The sequence below is a fragment of the Pelophylax lessonae genome (assembly GCF_965119305.1).
Source record: "Pelophylax lessonae genome assembly, chromosome: 13".
Taxonomy (NCBI): Eukaryota; Metazoa; Chordata; class Amphibia; order Anura; family Ranidae; genus Pelophylax; species Pelophylax lessonae.
The window spans coordinates 189,021,484-189,045,208 of NC_138780.1; the positions used below are offsets into that span (position 1 = coordinate 189,021,484).

Here is a 23,725-nt window from a genome sequence, read left to right on the forward strand (position 1 = left end):
AAAATTTGACGCCTTTAGCCGCCGACTAACCCAGACGTGACGTCATGAACGCCGCTTCAGGGTTGCATCCCCGGAGACCCGATCGAAGCCCAATCAAGCTTCTTTTGGGACTTCAACCTGCTGGTGGAGGTGCCGGCTGGTTGCTCGGTATCCCGGTGGGACGGGAGACCTGGGCAGAGCCGAGAAAGGCGGGGGGAGGGGACGTCCCCTCCCACTCGCTGGGGTAAAGACTGAGCGGCTCCTGAGCCGCATCTGCTGTTACCACCTGAAAGCCGACTGCAGGCTCTAAAAAATTGTACCGGGATGATGCTTCTAGCTGCAGGCATCACCCCGGTACAACCATTTCTTGCAGCTGAGGTATGGCTACGTCGATTCACGGGAAGTGGTTATAGTGATACTAAAGTCTCGTTTTTTTTTTATTTAAAAATGACAAACATGTTGTACTTACCTGCTCTGTGTAATAGTTTTGCACAGAGGAGCCCAGATCCTCCTCTTCTCGGGTCCCTTGCCGGTGCTCCTGGCCCCTCCCTCTTGCAGAATGCCCCCATAGCAAGCAATTTGCTATGGGGGCACCCAAGACAAGCCGCTGTAATGTGTCTTCATTTAGACAGGGAGCCGCTGTTCGGCCCCGCCCTGCCCCCTCTCTCTCCTAATTGGCTCACTGACTTTGATAGGCAGCAGCGGGAGCCAATAGTGCCCCGCTGCTATCTCAGCAAATGAGGAGGGCAATCCTGGACAGCCGAGCCTCTTGTGCAACATCGCTGGATCGAGTTAGGGCTCAGGTAAGTATTAGGGGGGCTGCTGCACACAGAAGGTTTTTTTATCTTAATGCATAGAAAGCATTAAGTTAAAAAAAAACCTGTTGACTTTAGAACTACTTTAAGGCTTGGTTCACACTGCTGTGACTTGTCATGCGACTTGAGAGTTCAAAGTAGTATGACAAGTCGCATCCTATTAACTGCAATGGAACTGATCTAATCAGTGCCACACCAAGTCTTACAAAAAAGGTTCCTGCACTATTTTAGGCGACTTCATCATAGTTTGGATTGACTTCTGATAATGAAGTTGCAAGCAACCCGCAATAAAGTCGCGCAGAATGTCGGCTGTCAAAATTGTGCGACTGAAGCCAGGTAGATGTGAACCGGCACTAAGGCTTCAAGCAAACTTGGCCATTATTTACCGCGGCTGCGAGAAATGCGGTAAAATCGCGCCGTGATTTAGCCACGGTTTTCCGTTTTCCCACAGCTGGCAGATCGCAAACGCAGTGCAAGCCCGCACCAGCCTGCACCTGATTGCATGGTACAAAAGTAGTGCATGCACTGCTATTGGTGCAGTGCAGTATGGTTTCAGCACTGGTTTAAGTATGGTTTCAGCCCATTCAAAGCCACATTTAAAATAAATGGGGCTGAAATTGCACATGCACAGAACTGCAGCGTTCCTGTGCGATTCACATGCAGTTCCTAGTGTGAATGGCCCCTTAAAGCCCAACGCCAGGAAAATGTAAAACTATCCTAGTGAGGCTGGGCCCACACTGCAAGGGTTCACTGTTCATTTTGTTCAGGGATTGGAGAAAAATGTACTTAGGCTCCTTTTACACGAATGATCTGATCAGATCCGCCTGTCAGTTTTTTAGGCGGATCTGATCAGATCCTCCATGCATCCCTATGGGGCAGCGGATGTCAGCGGAGACATGTCCGCTGACACCAGCTGCCATCCGCATCCGATCCTGTCCGTTAAATCCAGACGGATAGAAACTCTATTTTCCATCCGTCCAGGGGATCGGATCGGATGGGATCGGATGAGAGCGGACAGGCGGTCCGCTCTCATCCGATTCCCCATAGGGAGCAGCGGGGCTCTGACACCTCCCTCTCCGCTGAGCAGAGAATGGTCTGCACCGGACAGCGGACTGTGTGAAAGGAGCCTTACACTGCTTACATGATCCTCTGCTTACCCGACAGACGGTGTTCCCCCATGTGCCAACGTGGGATTGTCCCTCAGCGTCATCAAGTCCAGTGCAGAGCTATAGACCCTGCTTTGCTCTTGATGGTGCCAGGACCTTAGACACTGGAGTAAGGGGGACAAGATGCCACAGGGACTAGCAGCAGGAAGACTCAGAGGGCCGGGTAAGTAATGCTTTTATTGTTCACCTAAAACTAAATGAGCAAAATAATACTTGCAGTGTGGTCACAGTCCCACTACAAGAGATCATATTTTTAGTTGCCTGGAGTTTAATTTTAAACATTTTCTCTATTTTTTTAATGGTGCATTAAAAAAAAAAAAAAAAAAAAAAAGCATAGAATTAAAAAAAAAAAAAGATATATTTTTTATTATTATTAAGAAATACTTTGTACTGGAATCATATATTAGTGTCCTTATAAATGGGACAAATTATATACTAAAATACTATTTTATATTATATTATTTTATTATATAAATAATTATATTATGAGGGGTCTTCAAAGAGTTTCTACACTTTTTTATATTTATTTAGGAGTTAAGAAAAATGTGGAAACATTTTAAAGAACCCTCATTTATACAGTTAGGTCCATATATATTTGGGCACAATTATAGTTTTTTCAGGTATTTACCAAAACACATTCAAGCTATAGTTATATAATGGATATGGGATGAAAGGGCACACTCCGGTTTAATTTGAGGGTATGTACATCCAAATCGGAGGAAGGGTTTAGGAATTACAGCTCTTAAGAATAGCCAGCCCTCCTTTTTCTCAAGGGACCAAAAGTAATTGGAAAATGTAATCAAAAGCTGTTTCATGGTCAGGTGTGGGCTACTCCTTTGTTATCTCTTTATCAGTTAAGCAGGTAAAAGGTCTGGAGTTGGTATTTGCATTTGGAATCTATTGCTGTGAACCTACATCATGCGTTCAAAGGAACTGTCCATGAAAGTGAAAGTCTTCAAGTAAGGCTTCAAAAACGAAAAACAAATCCATCAGAAAGATAGCAGAAACATTAGGAGTGGCCAAATCGACAGTTTGATCCATTCTGAGGAAAGAAGAACGCACTGGTGAGCTCAGCAACATAAAAAGGCCTGGCCATCCATGGAAGACAACAGTGGTGGATGATCTCAGGATCCTCTCTATGGTAAAGAAAACCCATTCACAACATCCAGACAAGTGAAGGACACTCTCCAGGAGGTGGGCATATTGTCAAAGTCTACAATCAAGAGAAGACTTCACAAGAGCAAATACAGAGGGTTCACCACAAAGTGCAAACCATTCGTAAGCCTGAAGAATAGAAAAGCCAGATTAGACTTTGCCAAAAAACCTCTAAAAAAGCCAGACCAGTTCTGGAAAAGCATTCTTTGGATGGATGAAACAAAGAATAATCTGTACCAGAATGACGGGGGGGGGGGGGGGGAGTGTGGAGAAGGCTTGGAGCAGCTCATGATCCAAAGCACACAACGTCATCTGTAAAACATGGTGGAGGCAGTGTGATGGCATGGGCATGCATGGCTTCCAGTGGCACTGGTTCATCGGTGTTTACTGATGATGTGACAGAAGACAGAACCAGCCGGATGAATTCTGCAGTGTTTGGAGATTTACTGTCAGCTCAGATTCAGCCAAATGCAGCAAAGTTGATTGGACGGCGCTTCACAGTACAGATGGACAATAATCCAAAATACACTGCAAAAGCAACCATGGAGCTTTTGAAGGAAAAGAAGTGGAATATTCTGCAATGGCCGAGTCAGTCTCCTGATCTCAACCCCAATTGAGCACTTCACTTGCTGAAGGCAAAACTAAAGGCAGATAGACCCACAAACAAAGAACAACTGAAGACAGCTGCAGTTAGAGCCTGGCAAAGCATCAGAAAGGTGGAAATCCAGTACATGTCTATGGGTTCCAGACTTCATTCACTCATTGCCAGTAAAGGAGTCTTAACAAAATATTAAAAATGAACATTTTTTTTATGAATATATTAATTTTTCCAATTACATTTGAGCCCCACTGTGTATAAAAATGGTTGTAGTTCCTAACATTTGTTCAACCCCTTGAATTAAAGCTGAAAGTCTGCACCTAATATTCATTTGGATTGTTTCATTTTAATTTTATTCTGGTGGCATACAGAGCCAAAGTATGAAAATTGTGTCTGTGCCCAAATATATATGAACCTAATTTTAATTTAAAATAATATATGATTATGTTCAGAACTCTGCCCAGAGCTACATCACCAATCATGTCTCCAAATATCATCCAAACCGTCCTCTCTGCTACTCTCAAGACCTCCTCCCATGGTCGTTTTCAGGACTTCTTCAGAGCCTCTCCCATCCTCTGGATCTCTCTACATCAATCTGTCCTACTCTGGCTGCCTTTAGGCGATCCCTGAAAACTCATCTCTTCAGGTAAGCTTATCATGCCTCCAACTAATCTTTTATCACTTCTATCAACTCATTCCCCACAATTATAACCTTTTGTACCACTCACCCCACCTTCTTAGATTGTAAGCTCCTATGAGTGGCCCTGCCTATAGCAGCCTCTTAACCCTTTTGTATTTTATGGCCTTGTAACTTTTTATTGTAAAAGAAATGCGTAAACTGTTGGCACTATATAAATCCTGCATAATATATACAGTATATACACACACACACACACATATATATATATATATATATATATATATATATATATATATATATAAAAATACATAATTAGATATTACTAAAATTTTAAATAAAATTTAGAATATAAATAATAATATCAATTATATATTGCTTTTTATCTACAGTAACACTATTTATTTTTAAGCGAACACTAATATAAGTAGAAAAAAATAGCATTTTTATTTTTGTTACTTTTTTTTAGATTGTAAGCTCCTATGAGCGACCCTGCTTATAGCGGCCTCTTAACCCTTTTGTATTTTATTGTCTTGTAACTTTTTATTGTAAAGCTCTGTGTAAACTGTTGCCACTATATAAATGCTGTATAATAATAATAATTCCAAATATATTACACTATATACACATACACAATATATATATATAATACTAAATTAGATATTACTATAATTTTAAATAAAATATATGATATAAATAAATCAATTTTATATTGCTTTTTATCTATGGTAACACTTTTTTTAAGCTAACACTAATATAAGTAGAACAAAATTGCATTTCTATTTTTGTTTTTTGTTTTTTTAGATTGTAAGCTCCTATGAGCGGCCCTGCTTATAGCGGCCTCTTAACCCTTTTGCATTTTATTGTCTTGTAAATTTTTATTGTAAAGCACTGCGTAAACTGTTGGCACTATATAAATCCTGTATAATAATAATAATAATTTCACGTATAATATACTGTATATATATACACACACATACACACACACACATATTATATATATATATACACACATACACACACAAACATACATACATATATATATATATATATATAAATAAAATAAACAATTAGATATTACTATAATTTTTAAATCTATGATATAAATAATAATATCAACTATATATTGCTTTTTATCTACAGTAACACTATTTTATTTAAGTTAACGCTAATAGAAGTAGAAAGAAAATTGCATTTTTATTTTTGTTATTTCTTTTTGTTTATGAAATATGTATTTTTGCAAAACAGCATTGCCAAAAACAATATATGTATTACTTTGTTATCTTATTTAATGACAGTTTTTGCTGAATCAGTAGGCCCATAGCCAAATTGTATAATTTTTTGGCTCTATAGGGCAGTGTACAGGGAGAGATGAAATGGTTAATATAAAGAACAATTTGCCTAAAAGGTAGGAGTTGTCCATTAACACTAGAAATAACACAAGATGGATTTTTTTTGTTTCTGCAGCTCTGGGATGACAGCCGCGCGCGGTCATTAGTTATGCTAATGCAATGCGGTCGGATGAAACATTTTGACAGCCTAATTGAAAAGGCCTTTTTGGGAAAGTGGATTTTGAACTGTGATCATCTCATCTCTAAGATGGAGCGATGCCAGATCACTAATGAGGCAGCTCCGAGTTCATTAGATAGAAAGCCTCTACCTGGAACCTTCCACCAAGATTAAAAACAAGCAAAAAAAAATAGATTTTTTTTTTCCCAACTCAGCAAATCAAAGAAAACAACACCGCGAGAAAATGGTGGTTATTCCTTTACAGAAGATAAAGACGTCCAATGGATCTTAAAGTGGACCTGTCATCAGAAATGTTTTCATGGTAAGTACTGCATACTAGGTAATGGGTCAGTGGCTCGTTCATACCAGCAGTGAATGTGAATGGGAGTGATTTTATAATTATCAAGCAGCTGCTGCACTTGCAGGGCTCGAATGGACAAAAGTGGCAGGGCCTGCATTCCTTTAGATGTGAGTATTGCAGGGGATACCCAAAAATCTGACATATCTTAGTGCAGACTTATGGGAAAATGAGTGAGCCAATCACACAAGAATGAAATGTTTCTGGGGAGGGGGGGGGGGGGGGGCGGGGTTGTTCTGTATATCATCTGTGTACAGAACACCTCCAGGTGGCCATATTGCACTTTACAGAAAATTACAGCGGCTGCAGATTGAAAAGGAAAGGTTGTTTTTAATAACATTCCATTACGATATGGCTTGTGTCGCAATTGTATACAATATATTATTTTTTTTTTTATTTGCCATTTTTTCCCCACAAAAATGGAGTTACTCTTTAATACCTCTCACAGAGATCATAATACTCCCTGTAAACAGGGCCATTTTACCAAATGGGCACGCTGGGCGGTTGCCCGGGGGCCCCACCTGCCCAGCGACCCAAAATTACAATGTTGAAGTCTGATCGCTGGGGGAGAGCGGAGACTGAGGAAATGCTTCCACCTGCCTGCAGCAGACTGATGACATCAATTCAGCCTAGGAAAAGACACTGACTGGAGCTCAAATAAGCTTCCTCCTGTCTGTACTTTGGATTAAATCTGCCTACCACCAGGGCTTTTTTTCTCAGAGAATAGGTGCAGGAACTCCTCCCTTCTGAGTCACCCCTTGACTCTGCCCCCTACCCACCTCCGAGCACCGTTCCTTAGTTCTACCTCTTACCCACCTCCTAGTACCACCCCTTTTAGAGAATTAATGATAACAAGAAAGGCAATATAATAGATCTAGCAACATTGGCACCCCAGCGACAATAGATCCACCCCGCAACAATGGACACCCCAGCGACAATAGATCCACCCCTGCAAGAATGGACTGCCAACAGCCATCATCAATAGAGCCTCCAGCAGCCAGCAACATTAGACCCTTCTCTCATCGGTAGATCCCTCCCAGCAATGATTGACCCCTGCAACATAAGACCCACCCCAGCAATAATAGATACCCCACCAGCAACAGCAGACTTCCTCAGCAACAATAGTTCCCCTGCACAAATAGATCCCCTCCAGCAGCAAACAGATCCCCTCCAGCAACAATAGATTCCCCAATAGCCAGCATGCATAGACCCTCCAGCAGCCAGCAACAAAGACCCCTCCCTCAACAATAAGTCCCTCCCAGCAACAAAAGCCCCACCCCAGCAACGATAAATCCCCCATGAGCAACAAAAGACCTCCCCAGCAACAATAGATCCCCATCCTCTGCAAAAATAGATATCCTTCAGCAACAATAGATTCCCTATTAGCCAGCATCAATATACCCTCCAGCACACCCCAGCACCCCTTGCCATTACATACATTTAGTTCTGGAGGTGCCGGAACTGTGTTCCCCCGCGTTCCCGCTGAAAAAAAGCCCTGCCTACCACTAATGCATTTGACGAGAAACCAGAGATTATACAAAGACTTAGAGGTTGAGTTACTAAAAGAGGTTGAGTTACTAAAGGCAAATAGACTGTGCACTTTTCGAAGTGCAGCTGCACTCTGCAAGTGCAGTTGCTTCAGAGGTTACTTAAGGGGAGTTCCACCCATTTTCGTAACTTTAGATGTATGTAATCCCCTTTAAAACGACTTTTACCAAAGGAAACTTTTTTTTTTTTCTAGTAAATACCTTAATTTCTGCTTTATTCCTCCTCTCCTCACTTCCGGGTCCGATCGGCGATGACGTCATTCGGCAATTCGCAGTGTGTGCTGGGATGTATTCCATTCCAGAAATCTCGCAGTATTACCCAGGAGCTGATCTGTACTGTGTGTATTCAGGCCGTGACCTGCCCCGCCTCCGCCCCGCCTCCTCTCAGTGAGTTGTACTGTATGCATTGTATTCAGGACGTGCTCTGCCCCACCTCCGCCCCGCCTCCTCTCAGTGTGCTCAGTGAGGATATAATGCTTTCAGTCCTCGCTCAATGAGAGGAGGCGGGGCGGAGCACGGCCTCAATACAATACATACATACAACTCACTGAGAGGACGAGGAGGCGGGGCGGAGGCGGGGCAGGCATGGCTCAGTACAGCTCAGCTCCTTGGTAATACTGCGAGATTTCTGGAATGGAATACATCCCAGCACACACTGCGAATCGCCGAATGACGTCATCGCCGATCGGACCCGGAAGTGAGGAGAGGAGGAATAAAGCAGAAATGAAGGTATTTACTAGCAAAAAAAAGTTTCCATTGGTAAAAGCCGTTTACATACATCTATGTAATCCAACCTATTAAAAATGGGTGGAACTCTGCTTTAATGAGGTAAAGCTTCACAAAAAATACCCAATCATGTGCAAGGAAAATAAAAAAAAAAAATCATTTTTGCTTGCCCATGATCGGATAATGGAAGTCAGATGAGCTCCTCCTCCTTTACTAAGCTCTGGAGAAAATGCACTCTGCAAAGTGCAACAGTCTATTTACCTTTAGTAAATCAACCCCTAAGCTTCTAGATTACAGCTGGCTCTGCAATGGAGCAAAAATGCATGAACAGCGGGGGCTAAACAGACTTTGATCTAAACCCCAGCAAAACAGTGATATTTCCGAGTGTGGTATTCCTGTGTTTGGGTCACATGGGTCAACGGACTCTGGTGGTCTCCAACCCAGTAAATGGTTTCTATCCATAGTATTCTACAGATCTATAATAAAATATGGGACATCTTCATGGCTAACCTCACTGATCGGTCGTCACTCCCGGTAATCGCCAGCGGTTTGGTCGGATGGACAGCCAGAGCCCAGAGCTCTCCCTCACAGTGTCCTTGCATGATCAGGAAGGGCTTGTTGCGTTCGTGGACCACAATCTCAAATATTTCACTGTCCTGAGTGCCCACCAGGATGTGGTCCCCTCTCCAGCACACGCTCCGTACGGACAGACCTGGAAAGAGAACGTTATACAGAAAACAGAAATGACAGCACGCCATGTATGATGTACCAGAAGACACATTCCAGTTTTAAAGACAACGCTCTTCTGGAAAGTCAATGACATTCTCTAAAAAATTGCCACAAAGTAGAATACTTAAGGGCAGTGAATAATACCCAAGGGCAGTGAATACCAGTAATGGCGGTAATATTTTGAATATTTGACTTGGGAGAATTATTTATGAAAATCTTCGCTATGTTTTGCCTTACTTATTGTCTGGAGGACTTCCTGAAGTTCTGGAGAAGGTTCATGGGATCTGATGGTTGCTGCCCTTTCATCCACCTGACCTCATGACTTATGGCTCGTTTCCACTGAGCGGTACAGTACGGTTCGGTTCAGTTCGGAATGGTACACCTTGCGTTTCCACTGCTAATAGTACCCTTTCATGATAGGCGTGGTGTAGCAGGAAAGCTGTGATTGACGATTCTCTGTCAACCAATCAAAGTTCTACAGAGTGTAGCTCCACCCTGTTGGTACGGTACTAATGTGCTTGGTACCCCAACGAAAGGGTTCCAAAAAAGTGGCTACGGTACGGTACGCAATTTTTGCCGTTTCCATTGTGAATGGTACCCTAATTCCGAACCGTACCACTTTTTTGGGACCCTTTCGTTGGGGTACCAAGCACATTAGTACCGTACCAACAGGGTGGAGCTACACTCTGCGGAACTTTGATTGGTTGACAGAGAATCGATCACTGCTTTCCTGCTACACCACGCCTATCATGAAAGGGTACTATTGGCAGTGGAAACGCAAGGTGTACCGTTCCAAACCGAACCGTACTGAACCGAACCGTACCGTACCACTCAGTGGAAACGAGGCATTATTTATTTATTACAGGTACATGTATAGCGCCTTCAGTTTACTCCGCCCTTTACACATGTACTGTATATTCACATCAGTTCCAAACAAAATGTCTTGAATGAACCACCTTTCTCCTGCGCTCAGAAAAGGAGGCTTCCCCAACTGCTTTTCCGACTGGACTTTATAGATGGCGTCTCGGGATGGCTAAGGCCTTGCTGCCCTAAAGGACTGGGGCAGTCCAACAATACTGCAAACAAAAACACAAAAAAAGGGCGCACCGACCTAGCGCATTATCCTCAATATAGGCTTTATTATTAAAACATAAAAATGGCTACTCACAAACGCAGGTGAAAATCAATCACATCAGACTCATGAACTTGAGTATCAGAAGTAGTCCATACATAGTTACAAAGTTACATAGTAGGTGAGGTTGAATAAAGACAACAGTCCATCCAGTTCAACCTGTGTAGGTGTGTGTGGCTGCAATCATCTCACATACCCCTGAATGTTCTGATCGTTCTCCTGATACAGGTGTCCATAGTCTCATTAGGATGGCGGCTGACGCGTTTCGAGGCATATGCCTCTTCCTCAGAGCCCTCTCTTCCTCAGAGCCCTCTCTGAGGAAGAGGCATATGCCTCGAAACGGGTCAGCCCTCATTCTAATGAGACTATGGACACCTGTATGGACTACTTCTGATACTCAAGTTCATGAGTCTGATGTGATTGATTTTCACCTGCGTTTGTGGGTAGCCATTTTTATGTTTTAATAATAAAACCTATATTGAGTATATTCACATCAGTCCCTGCCCTCAAGGAGCTTACAATCTAATGTCCCTCTCACTCACATTCATACATACACATCCTAAAAATGAAAAAATATAAAAATAGTGAACGGATGGTAGCATTACTAAATGATAAGATGAGATTGTTTGACAGGACCTGGGACCCTTGGATCCAATATTTGGCCGGCCCCCCTTAGGGGGGGTTTAGGTGCCTTGGTCCCTTCGGACCACGAGCTCTGGGGGCTCACCCCATTGGGGGGTGCTGGACCTGGACGTCGACCCTTCCCTTTCTAACCAGCCGCTATTGCTCTCTTTCCCCGTCCCCCGTCCCTTCCTTGCTACTTCTCTTTGCTTTTCTATGCTCTTTGGATCCCTCTTTTCTGTCTTGTCTCTCCTCTTCCCCTTACTCTCCTTTTTCCCGTCAATGCACTGATAGCAGGATGTCGCCTCCCCTAGTTAAGTACAATGGATTGGGTTTGGGGGCTGCCTCCCCCTGGGGGCGCAGTGTGTTCCCGTAGGGGCGCCCGGGGGGGGGGGGTGGCCCGGACCGTCCGCTCCTTAGTGTTATGGAGCGGGGGCTCTGTACCTACTTTGATTTGGTCGATATCTTATTGCTTCTATTGTCATGTTCCTCAGATTCCTGCTGTTACCGATATCTATATATGCGTTTTCCATGTTTTATGTTTACTATGTTCTATACCGCCTTCAATTTGTATGGTTGAGCCGAGTTGGCTCATTTTGCACTGTTATACCTTCTCTGAAAACTCAATAAAAATGATTGAAAATTAAAAATAAAAATAGTAATAATAATAATAAAAGAAATAAAAACTGATGGAAAAGCTAAAAAAGCTGAAAAACCTAGCAACAAAATGATGCACTGATGATAGCTTTCTCTATCGACTAACGACAAAACCCAAAAATCCTGTAGAAAAAAAGTGCAAAAAAAAGCTGGAAAAATGCTTAAAAGGGTCTACAATCGGGTTAGAATGCAGCGTAAAAGTTGGCCTTCTTTTACCTTTTTTTTTCGCGTAGCTTTAACAGTTTCAGTTTAAATATTTCGATTGCTACTTAATCGTGACTGTTTTTGTTCTAAAAGCCTACACTGTATAATGTTGAATAATAAAATGCATCCTATTTAACAGTCAACACACACTTCCAAGTTCCAAGGCTCTGAAATCCAACAAAATACCTGTTTTAGTAACACAGCAATTTAAAAGGCGACCAGCGAGCTGCAGCCTGTGAAACGCGTCACACTTGCATTTTGGGCAGTAATCTTTATTACCTGTCTCTGCTGGTTATTGCGTCTCATCAGATCTCACCATCTGTAGCACAGCATAAAAATCGGGTCAGCAGAGATAGATAATTTGGTTCTGCAGGCTCAGATGGCCAGTTTTCTTTCACCGGCTGGAAAATAATGACTGAAATGGCTGTGTTTGCGTCCCCACCAACTGCTGGGCTGGGAATAGGATTGTGTGAGCCGGCTGGAGTCTCCTTGACCACTGTTTTCGGATTATAGACCTTTACAGAGACACTAGAACTGCTTCAACTCTTCTGGGAAGGCTGTCTACAAGGTTTAGGAGTGTGTATATACTTAAAGGGTTTGAACATTCTTCCAAAAGCGCATTTGTGAGGTCAGACACTGATGTTGGATGAGAAGGTCTGGCTCGAAGTCTCTACTCTAATTCACCCCAAAGGTGTTCTATCAGGTTGAGGTCAGGACTCTGTGCAGAGCAGTCAAGTTCCTCCACCCCAAACTCGCTTATCCACGTCTTTATGGACCTTGCTTTGTGCACTGGTCCAAATCATTTGGTGGAGGGGGGATTATGGTGTGGGGTTGTTTTTCAGGGGTTGGGCTTGGCCCCTTAGTTCCAGTGAAGGGAACTCTTAAGGTGTCAGCATACCAATACATTTTGGACAATTTCATGCTCCCAACTTTGTGGGAACAGTTTCGGGATGGCCCCTTCCTGTTCCAACATGACTGCGCACCAGTGCACAAAGCAAGGTCCATAAAGACATGGATGAGTGAATTTGGGGGGGGGGGAGCAACTTGACTGGCCTGCACAGAGTCCTGACCTCAACCCGATAGATCACCTTTGGGATGAATTAGAGTGGAGACTGCAAGTCAGGCCTTCTCGTCCAACACCGGTGTCTCACCTCACAAATGCGCTTCTGGAAGAATGGTCAAACATTCCCATAGACACACTCCTAAACCTTGTGGGCAGCCTTCCTAGAAGAGTTGAAGCTGTTATAGCTGCAAAGGGTGGACCAACTCCAATATTGAACCCTACAGACTAAGACTGGGATGCCATTAAAGTTCATGTGTGTGTAAAGGCAGGCGTCCTAATGCTTTGGGTAATATAGTGTATGTCATACGTCGGCGGGGTTTTACACACACCCGTATGCTACTTTCTGGGCTGCACTGTCCCACCTGCAAGTTAGGAATCCACTTGCCAGATGGTGCTGGTTGTAGGGGAGGGAGAGCAGCGAACCGTCATTCATTAATCTTCCCTAGTTTCAAAGAACCTGAAAGTGACATGTATACTATTGCTTCCAGGTTCAGGTGTCACTTTCCCTTGCCGCTGTGGCCAGGGAAGAAGCTAATAGAGTGCGTTCTCTGTTACTTTATCCTCAGTGGAGGGAGATGACACATCAAGGATCTAATAGATCCCTGATATCTCATTAAAGAGAACCTGCTGCAAAGACATTATTGACATTATGGGGTTGATTTACTAAAGGCAAACAGACTTTGCACTCTGAAAGTACAATTGCTCCAGAGCTTAGTGAGGTAAGGCTTCACTTTACAAAGAGTACCCAATCCCATGCAAGGATAAATTACAAAAACAGCATTTTTGCATGCACGTGATTGGATGATGGAAGTCAGCAGAGCTTCTGCTTATTTACTAAGCTCTGGAGCAACTGCACTTTCCAAAGTGCACAGTCGATTTGCCTTTAGTAAAATCAACCCCTAAGAATTTTGGTCCCCCTATCAGAAATACATAAAGTTTTGACAAAAAAAAAAAAATGTTACACCCCAAAAAACAATAGCTGGAGTTTGTCTTATTTAAACACACCTGTCAGTGGTGCCTACTTACAAAAATGTTACTTGTGCTATATGTGTTACGCTGCGGTCTCTGAGCCTGTGAAGTGGGACAGAGCGGAGAGAGCTACTGCTCTTGTGCACAGCACTGGATCAAGATCGGGTTTGGGTAAGTATGGGGGGGGGGGGTTACCTTTAAATAAATTAGCTTTAGGGGGCTTTTAAATGGTTGGCAATGGAAAATATAAAAGGTACTGAAAGCGGAAATGAACTCTTCCAATTTGTTTCTGTTTTTTTCTTCCCTACAAAGTAAATGCATAATGTGCTAGTATGCATCGCATACTAGCACATTATGTGACACTTATCTGCAAATGGGGCATCACTACAGGGGTTGCAGGGGTTGCAATTGCAACCGGGCCCAATGCACCAGGGGGCCTGTGCAGCTCCCCTGTACACCTGGATAGGAGGGGTGGCGGGGGCAGCATGTAGAGAAATCACTGTCCTCCTTTTTCCTCCTGTAGCTGCAGGAGGAAAATGGAGGAGATTGGTTCCTCTGTATGCTGCCCCCGCCACTCCTCCTATCCAGTTCACTTGTGTTCTGCTGTCTCTGGGCCCCTGTGTGCTCCCCTGGTCCCCCCTCCTCCACTGCGCTGCCCCCTCACTGTGCTCCCTCCCCTCTCCTGCTGGCTTCTGCAGGGATATGTCACAATAGAGAACCAGGAAGGGGTCGGTAAATATGCAATTTACCAGCTCCTTCCTTTTCTGAATGGACAGAGTCATAGTCAGTGACATTGTAAAAAAATAAAATAAAATGATAAAAAATAATACAATTAAAGTACCAAAAAATAAAAACTACTGACACCAGTGGATGAACTTCCAGGATCGCAAAGGTCACACTTGGGACCGGGCCCTGGCATTCCACCACCGTGGGGAGGCCCCAAGATGGCAGGAAGGGGGCCCACTGCAGAACTTGTGAAAGGGTCCCGTTGCGGGACTGGTCTCATTGAAGGGCTCTCGCTCTCTGTGCAAAAGCATTGTTTCGCTTTAGAGAGGTACCCTTCATCTCTGTGTGGAAGCAGTAGTCTCATTGAGAGAAGCAATTTTCCTCTCTGTGTGGAAGCAGTGGTCGCACTGCAGAGAGGGACCTTTACTATCTGTGTGGAAAGAAATTGTCTCACTGCAGAGAAGAATCTTTGCTCTATCTGCGTAAGCAGTGGTCTCACTGCAGAGATGGACCCTTCTTTTCTGTGTGGAAGCAGCGGTCTCACTGCAGAGAAGGACCCTTGCTCTCTCTATGGGAGAGTGGTCTCACTGCAGAGAAGGGAACTTCCTTTCTGTGTGGAAGCAGTGGTCTCACTGCAGAGAAGGGCACTTCCTTTCTGTGTGGAAGCAGTGGTCTCACTGCAGAGAAGGGCACTTCCTTTCTGTGTGGAAGCAGTGGTCTCACTGCAGAGAAGGGCACTTCCTTTCTGTGTGGAAGCAGTGATCTCACTGCAGAGGAGGACCCTTCCAATCTGTGTGGAAGCAGCGGTCTCACTGCAAAGAAGAACTCTTCCTTTCTCTGTGGAAGGAAATGGTCTCACGGCAGAGAAGTACCCTTGTTCTCTGTGTGAAAGCAGTGGTCTGGCTGCAGAAAAGGACTCTTGCTCTCTCTGCGGAAGCAGTGGTCTCACTGCAGAGAAGGACAATGACAGTCTTTATTACTTGTAATTTTAAACAGATTATTAGTACTATAATGTGATCACCTGCAATGCATCCCTATAGGAGCTTCACATAGTTCTCTGCACACAAGAAATCAAACTAGGAGTTCCAGGGATATGAGCCAGCGAATACAGTGTCAACCGAACATGTTTGAGTTTTTTGGGAGCTGGGGAGGAAAAGCCTTTGATTCATCGTACAGGAGAGGGGGAACACAAGGAGGACCCTACCAGTTGAATGATGGTCAGTCTTGGTTCTTTAAGATATCCCAAGCCCCTACTTATAGGATAACCCAAGTCCCTACTGAGCTTCAGTCTCTGAACGTAGTTTCAATTTACAACGGGATGCAAACTTTTCAACATCTAATTCATTGCCACCTTCTCTGATCTGCCAACCCACAGCCCCGTTACCTTTGTAGCCTTGGTCAGTTTCCCTGAGATCAATGACTGTAATTGGTTTAAAGTTCATATCCCACAGTCGCACACAGCCGTCCCGGCCTCCGGTGGCAAACCCTTCCTCACAGGCGTTCATGCTGAAGATTCCAGCCTGGAAAAGAGAACCATGATTGGTCAGGAGAGGCAGAACTTTGACAGTGCAATTTCTCAGGCTCATCCTCCTAGCTTTATTGGTGAGACCTTGAACAAGTATGCTTCGTTATCAGATGTCCTGAGACATGGGTGCTCAATCTGTGGACCTCCAGCTCTCATGGAACTACAAGTCCCATGAGGCATTACAAGGCTAAACAGTTACATGACTTATAAAGGCAGAGGCATGATGGAAATTGTAGTTCTGCAACAGCTGGAGGTCCACAGGTTGAGCACCCAAGTCCTAAGACTTCACTGGCTGCATACTTGTTCTGGGTTGAAAAGATTGGAAGCCAGGAAACATGCACCTTCAAAATCAAGCTATCAATGGCAGCCAGTGGTGTATTTTGGTTTTGTGCTGCCCTAGGCAAGACTAAAATTGGGCGCCCCCCCTCCTAAGTAAATAAATTTGCCCCACTCCTTCCTTTTTAATGGATGTGACTTCCTCCAAAATTTAAGGACTACAAGTCCCAGAGAGAGAGGGGGGGTGGGAGAGAGAGAGAGAGGGGGGGGTTGGAGAGGCAGGGAAAGAGAGAGAGGGGGAGAGAGAGAGAGAGAGAGAGAGAGAGAGAGAGAGAGAGAGGGGGTGGGAGAGGGGGGTGGGAGAGGAAAGGAGAGAGAGAGGGGGGGGGGGTGAGAGTGAGAGAGAGAGGGGGTGGGAGAGGGAGGGAGAGAGAGAGGGGGGTGAGAGAGGCAGGGAGAGAGAGAGAGAGAGAGAGAGGGGGGTGAGAGTGAGAGAGAGGTGGGATGAGAGAGAGGAGGAGGGTGAGAGTGAGAGAGGAGTGAGAGAGAGAGAGAGAGAGAGAGAGAGAGGGGGGGTGAGAGAGGTGGCTCTAGCAACCAGTGGCCAATAGAGTCTCAGGTCGAGGGGAGGGGGGGGTGGCTTTTTTGCTGCCCCCCTGCAAAGTGCCGCCCTAGGCCTGGGCCTTGTCGGCCTAGGCCAAAATACAGCACTGATGGCAGCTGCTGGACGACAATACCTTCACTTCTTGAGACAAAAAAAAAATCTTTAACATAGTCAGGGGATATCCCCTCCAAACTAGGCCACATTAGAGTAAATGTCCCCACTGGAAAAGTTCCTGCTTCAGTGAGAACAGTAAAACTTTGGGATTCCCAACACTTTCTGTCCCAGTATCAATTTCTTATAAAACACACAACCTGTGATATAAAGCCAAATTAATGTAGAAGTAAAGCACCATACCCACAGATATAAGTCAATCCTAAAGACAGATTTTTGTTACCCTATCCAACGCATTTCGGATCTAAGCCCCACCCCTTTATAATAGCTTGAAGGAGCAAGAACATTTTTTTAACCAGTAGCTAGGGAATGCCGTGCTAATCCAACCACTATCAAACCAGACACTTATTTGATCTTTAAGTCCACAAACATTGTTTCTTCAAGCTCTGATGAAGGAAGTGGAGCTTAGCCCCCAGAAACACGTTGGCTTCTGTCCAAAAATTGGCTTTTGGAATAAACTTATATATGGACTTATTATGGTCTGCTGCTTCAATTCTAGACATAGTCACCTTCATCAAAAGTCAAGGTGACTATGGAAATTCTTCATGGTGCAGAATCTGCCAGACACTACCTTAATGTCCCAAAGCCATACTACCATCATATCATAAGATGGCAAGGTTTCAGCACCTTTAATCCAGTCAATTAAGAGTGATAAAAAAAAAAAACAATTCTAAACCCTCTCTACTCTATCCAAAAAAAAGTTTTCACTTTAGATATTTTTAGAGAAAGATTTTAAAAATGACTTTCTAAATCACTGTCCTAGAATAATACAGATGGCACCTGAAACCACGGTACTCACAGCGTGCGCTCCTTGGATTGTCCGAGCGAGGTTCAGCCCCTTCCACACGTAGATGTCACCGTTCAGAGCTCCGGAATAGGTCACCTCGTCCCTCGCACCGGCCAGGCACAGTATGGTCTGCAGGTCACCTGTCTTCCCAAACACCCCGCGTTTTGGCGTCAGCGAGTTCCCACAAAGGCTCCAGAACTGCAAGTCAAGGACAATGTAGCCTTCAGAACATATGGTGAGACCGAACACACCGTATACAGGGTGGACAGAAGGAGGAAAGTCAGAGCTGGCAAAGCGGCTAATTCAACAAAACTGCAACAAAAACGATGCTGGTCACATTTCATGGCAATTTTAAAATAAAAATATATGGATGCTAAGTAATCAAGCCAAATTTCACTTTATCATCGTCCCAAAATATTTAGAAAGGCATTTAAAGGGCAAACAGGGAAGGATACTCAAACTATGATCCAATACATAATACCATCACTTATTGCTCTATTCCATAGAGAAAAACATATATCTTGAAAAGCCAACATGAAGTGCAACTAAAGTTGTCATTGCATAACAATCCAACCTTATTGCATGATGCACCTCCTAGCCCAGTGATGGCGAATCTTGGCACCCCAGGTGTTTTGGAACTACATTACCCATGATACTCATGCACTCTGCAGTGTAGTGGAGAATCATGGGAAATGTAGTTCCAAAACATCTGGGGTGCCAAGGCTCACCATCACTGTCCTAGCCTATATCAGTCCAAAACTCTGGACTGGAGATATTCAAGGCATTGATTGGGAACACATGGGGGGGGGGGGGGGAGGCTTGATGAACACCACTCTACACCAGCCATTCTCAACTAGGTTTCCTCCAGACATTTCTAGTTCCTTGAGCTGTAACTAATGGACCTCCCACCTGATCTCTGCACAGCTCAAGATCCAACATCACTTGGCAGAACCAACTGCATGACTGTAATTTTGACATTCTGGCCACCACTCCGAAAAGGGGGCAACCCTCCCACTGACCACCAATGTAAGGAGCATTCTTCCACTAAAAACCAATGTAATGGGAATTCTTTCCATTGACAACCAATGTAAGCAGTGTTCATCCCACTGAAAAACAATGTAAGGAGCATTCTCCCCACTGACCACCAATGTAAGGAGCATTCTCCCCACTGACCGCCCAATGTAAGGAGCATTCTTCCCACTGACCTCCAATGTAAGGAGCATTGTTCTCACTGACCACCAATGTAAGGAGCATTCTTCCCACTGACTACCAATGTAAGGAGCATTCTCCCCACTGATCACCAATGTAAGGGGCATTCTTTCCACTGACCGCCCAATGTAAGGGACATTCTTCCCACTGACCACCAATGTAAGGGACATTCTTCCCACTGACCACCAATGTAAGGGACATTCTTCCCACTGACCACCAATGTAAGGGACATTCTTCCCACTGACCACCAATGTAAGGGGCATTCTTCCCACTGACCGCCCAATGTAAGAGGCATTCTTCCCACTGACCACCAATATAAGGGGCATTATTCCCACTGACCACCAATGTAAGGGGCATTTTTCCTACTGAGAACCAATGTAAGGCGTTTTCTTCCCACTGACCACCAATTTAAGGGGCATTCTTCCAACTGACCCCTGATGCAATCTAAGCAAGGGTTCCCTGAGACCTGGACATCATTTTAAGGGTTCCTCTGGGGTAAAAAGTTTGGGAAAGGCTGCTCTACATATTTCCTAAAGGGGATAATAGAAGGTTGACAATATTGTAGTCAACCTTACAATACTGTATTTAGCATCCAACACGCAAGGAATGGCTGAAGAGAACCACCAGGGGAACACATCAAACCAGTAATTTACCTACATATGGTATCCCAAACTCATGAAGGCATTTTTAAAAAAGGATACACAGAGGACCCCCATATCTAAAGACATTCGTTACATAGAAAAATATAGGACAAATAAAAGATGTATAGACATATACACATCAGAACATCAATTCCTACTAATAAGCGACATGTAAGAACAAACTTAATAAATTTGAGTCTTTAGCTCTAACCATCTTTTCAGCCCTGGAGAAGGCTCTCTGTGTGGAAGCAGTAGTCTCTTTGCAGAGGTCTGACACACCCCATGATGAGTCAGAGCCAGAGCTGTCCACACATAAAAACTCCTGCTCCCTTCTGATAGAGAGCTCTAATTTATCAACAACATTCTGGCAATTATCGAGGGACCTATCTGCATTTTAGTTCAAAGTCAAGCAAATGGCTTGCAAAGCAATCATATGTACTAAAGCGTTTTGTTACCCCCAACACTTCCTATTCCTGATCTGTGCCTGCTGTACTATGTACTTGTATAAGAAAGTATCCTGTTCTCTTTGTATTGCTTCCTTTGTGTGAAATCCCTGATGTTCCTACCAGTCCCTCTGCTTTCCTATTCTAAACTGACCAAACTAAGCAGGAGAGCACACCATGGTCAGTTCCCTAGCTAGGCTGGGAACTCAGTGTGCTCTCCTCCAATGATCAGACTTGTCCTCACACACCCCTTCTGCACAGCATTCACTGGGAAGCTTAGTGTGCTGCTGCTTCTCCTCCCCCAGCTCATATGCAGCTGAGAACAGAGGAAATGTGATCACTTATAAAGGGGGGGGGGGAGGTATGTTTTTTTTTTTCTCTATGCACAAATGTTTTGCCTTTCATTTCTATTTTAACCACTTCTGGACCGGAAGGATTTGCCCCCTTATTGACCAGGCCATATTTTGTGATTCGGCACTGCGTTACTTTAATGGACAATTGCGCGGTCGTGCGATGCTGTACCCAAATAATATTGATGTCCTTTTTTTCCCCCACAAATAGAGCTTTCTTTTGGTGGTATTTGATCACCTGTGAGATTTTTATTTTTTGCGCTATAAACAAAAAAATAAAAAAGCGACAATTCTGAAAAAAAAACACAATATTTTTCACATTCTGCTATATAACAATCCCATATATTCCCATATATCCCAATCCCAAATATTTTTTTTTTTTTAACATTTTAGGCCAATTTGTATTCTGCTACATATTTTTGGTTAAAAAAAAAAAATAAAAAAATCGCAATAAGCGTATTTTGATTGGTTTGCGCAAAAGTTATCGCGTCTACAAACTACGGAAAAAAGATCTATGTCATTTTTATTGTACTTTTTTTTTTTTTTACTAGTAATGGTGGCAATCTGTGATTTTTTGTGGGACTGCGACATTGCAGAGGACAGATCGGACCCTGACTGACATTTTTGACACTTTTGGGGGGACCAGTGACTTTGCTACAGTAATCAGTGCTAAAACTATGCACTGTTACTGTAATAACCCCTTCCCTGCCAGTGTCATTAATACTGTGGGTGATCAAGGGGTTAAATGTGTACCTAGGGGCGTGTGTCTAACGATATGGGGGTGTGGCTTGTATATCCTATATAGAAGGATCACAGGAGCTCTGTGATCATTCCGGGGAGAAGGATGGTCAGCTGTGTTTACATCATCTGAACGTCCTCCTCTCTCAGCGGGGAGCGATCACGGGTGTCAGGTGGCAATCGCAGCCACCTGCCCCTTGCATCGGTGTCCCCTCTGACGAGCGGGAGCGCCCCCTAGCTGCAGGCGTGCAACCGACATATACCTACGTCAGTTCGCGCAGGAGAGCCGCCCGGCCGGGAAGCGGTTAAACAGAATGGGTTGTTTTACTAGGTGATCGATTACAAACACTTGAAGATGTTTAGCTCTATGCGCCTTTCGGTCTTGGAACCAGTACATTAAGGCTTTAGGAGGCAATGTTCCCAGTTTTTCAGGGCATTGCAAAACAGTCTCGGGAATTTGAAGTATATTCCCTGCAGTGCAGAAGATCGGAGCAAAACCAAAGAAGGAGCACGCCGATGGAGCGGCAACGTTTATAGAAGACATAATCCAATGTGTGCTTATTATAGGACTGAACTAGCCCTTCACTGTAATTCCTCAAAACTTGATAACAAAGCATCTGGCCTCAAGGTAATTACTTTAAGTAAGAACCATTTCCCACTCAAATAAGAGATAAGTGGATTAGAATCCACAAAGCTTCATCTGGAGGAGCAGAACCGCTGAGGAGACACTAAGGAAAAACAAATTGTTCCATTATTCCAGGATGAAAGATGGAGTGCGAGTCAGGGACTGAAAGGAGGCATGTCCCCTTCCGAGAAGATTACACTGTGCTGAGGGCTAGCAAGGGCAGCGGACGTAGAACAGCCGGACCCCTAGAATGCAGAATACTTTAATAATCCCAAAGAGAAATTGGGAAATTGTTGCGCCACAGACACGCTTAACCACTTTAGGACCGAGCCTATTTCTGACACGTGTTGCTTTACAAGTTAAAATCAGTAATTTTTGCTAGAAAATGACTTAGAACCAGGGCTTTTTTTCAGCGGGAACGCGGGGGAACGCAGTTCCGGCACCTTCAATGGGTGCTGGAAGGTCTACTGATGCTGGCTGCTGGGAGATCTATTGTTGCTGGAGGGGATTTATTTTTGCATGGTAATCTATTGTTGCTGGTGGAGGATCTTTTGATACTGAGGGTTAATTGTTGCTAGAAGGGATCTACTGTTTAGGGAGGGGTCCATTGTTGCTGGCTGCTAGAGAGTCTATTGATGTTGGCTGCTCGGAGATCTTTTGCTGCTGCTGGGGGTCTAATGCTGCTGGGGGGGGGTCTATTGCTGCTGGCTGTGGGGGATCTATTTTATTGCTTTTCTTGTTATCATAACCTAATCCTATACATTCCAATACAAGATTATACTTGGCTCTATATTCTCTAAATGGGGCTGTACTGGAAGCTGGGTAGGGGGTGGAACCAAGGGTCAGTGCTCGGAGGTGGGAAGGGGTGGAACCAAGGGTCAGTGCTCGGAGGTTGGAAGGGGTGGAACCAAGGGTCAGTGCTCGGAGGTTGGAAGGGGTGGAACCAAGGGCAAGTTCTCGGAGGTTGGAAGGGGTGGAACCAAGGGTCAGTGCTTGGAGGTTGGAAGGGGTGGAACCAAGGGTTAGTGCTCGGAGGTTGAAAGGGGTGGAACCAAGGGTAAGTGCTCGGAGGTTGGAAGGGGTGGAACCAAGGGTAAGTGCTCGGAGGTTGGAAGGGGTGGAACCAAGGGTCAGTGCTCGGAGGTTGGAAGGGGTGGAACCAAGGGTTAGTGTTCGGAGGTTGGAAGGGGTGGAACCAAGGGTCAGTGCTTGGAGGTTGGAAGGGGTGGAACCAAGGGTTAGTGCTCGGAGGTTGAAAGGGGTGGAACCAAGGGTTAGTGCTCGGAGGTTGTAAGGGGTGGAACCATGGGTCAGTGCTCGGAGGTTGGAAGGGGTGGAACCACGGGTTAGTGCTCAGAGGTGGGTGGGGCAAAGACACAAAGTAACTTAGAAGGGGGAGTTCCTGCTCCTATTTTCTGAGAAAAAAAGCCATGTTTAGAACCACCAAAAACAATATATATATATATATATACTGTGACAGGATGAGATTCTGTCACGGTGAAAATGGTTGGTTGAAGGACACAGGTTGTGCACAATGGCTCAGTGCAGGACTACAGAGTGTAGATGTGGAATCCAGAAAAATGCTTTTTCAGCTTTCGTATAAGGGCTGCGTGCACCTGAGCACCCACCCTGCTGGTCCTCCTCAAAACCCGGACACAGGTTTGGAGATTCTATCTCTCCCAAGACACTATGGAATCTCCCAACTACAGAGCCCCAGCCAGGTATACCAAAAAGTAGCTGCTGACTTTTTAAAAAACAGCCACTC

The 23,725-nt window shown here is 44.4% G+C and overlaps 1 protein-coding gene across 1 annotated transcript in view; it reads right to left on the reverse strand.

Moving 5' to 3' along the window:
- The window catches only part of EML5 (EMAP like 5), a 335,723-nt gene that overhangs the window by 141,734 nt on the left and 170,264 nt on the right, over positions 1-23,725 (reverse strand). Inside the window, 3 exon segments of the mRNA XM_082242783.1 lie at positions 9,001-9,202; positions 15,976-16,111; positions 17,967-18,152. Of these exon segments, the coding sequence (XP_082098909.1) occupies positions 9,001-9,202; positions 15,976-16,111; positions 17,967-18,152 (524 nt within the window).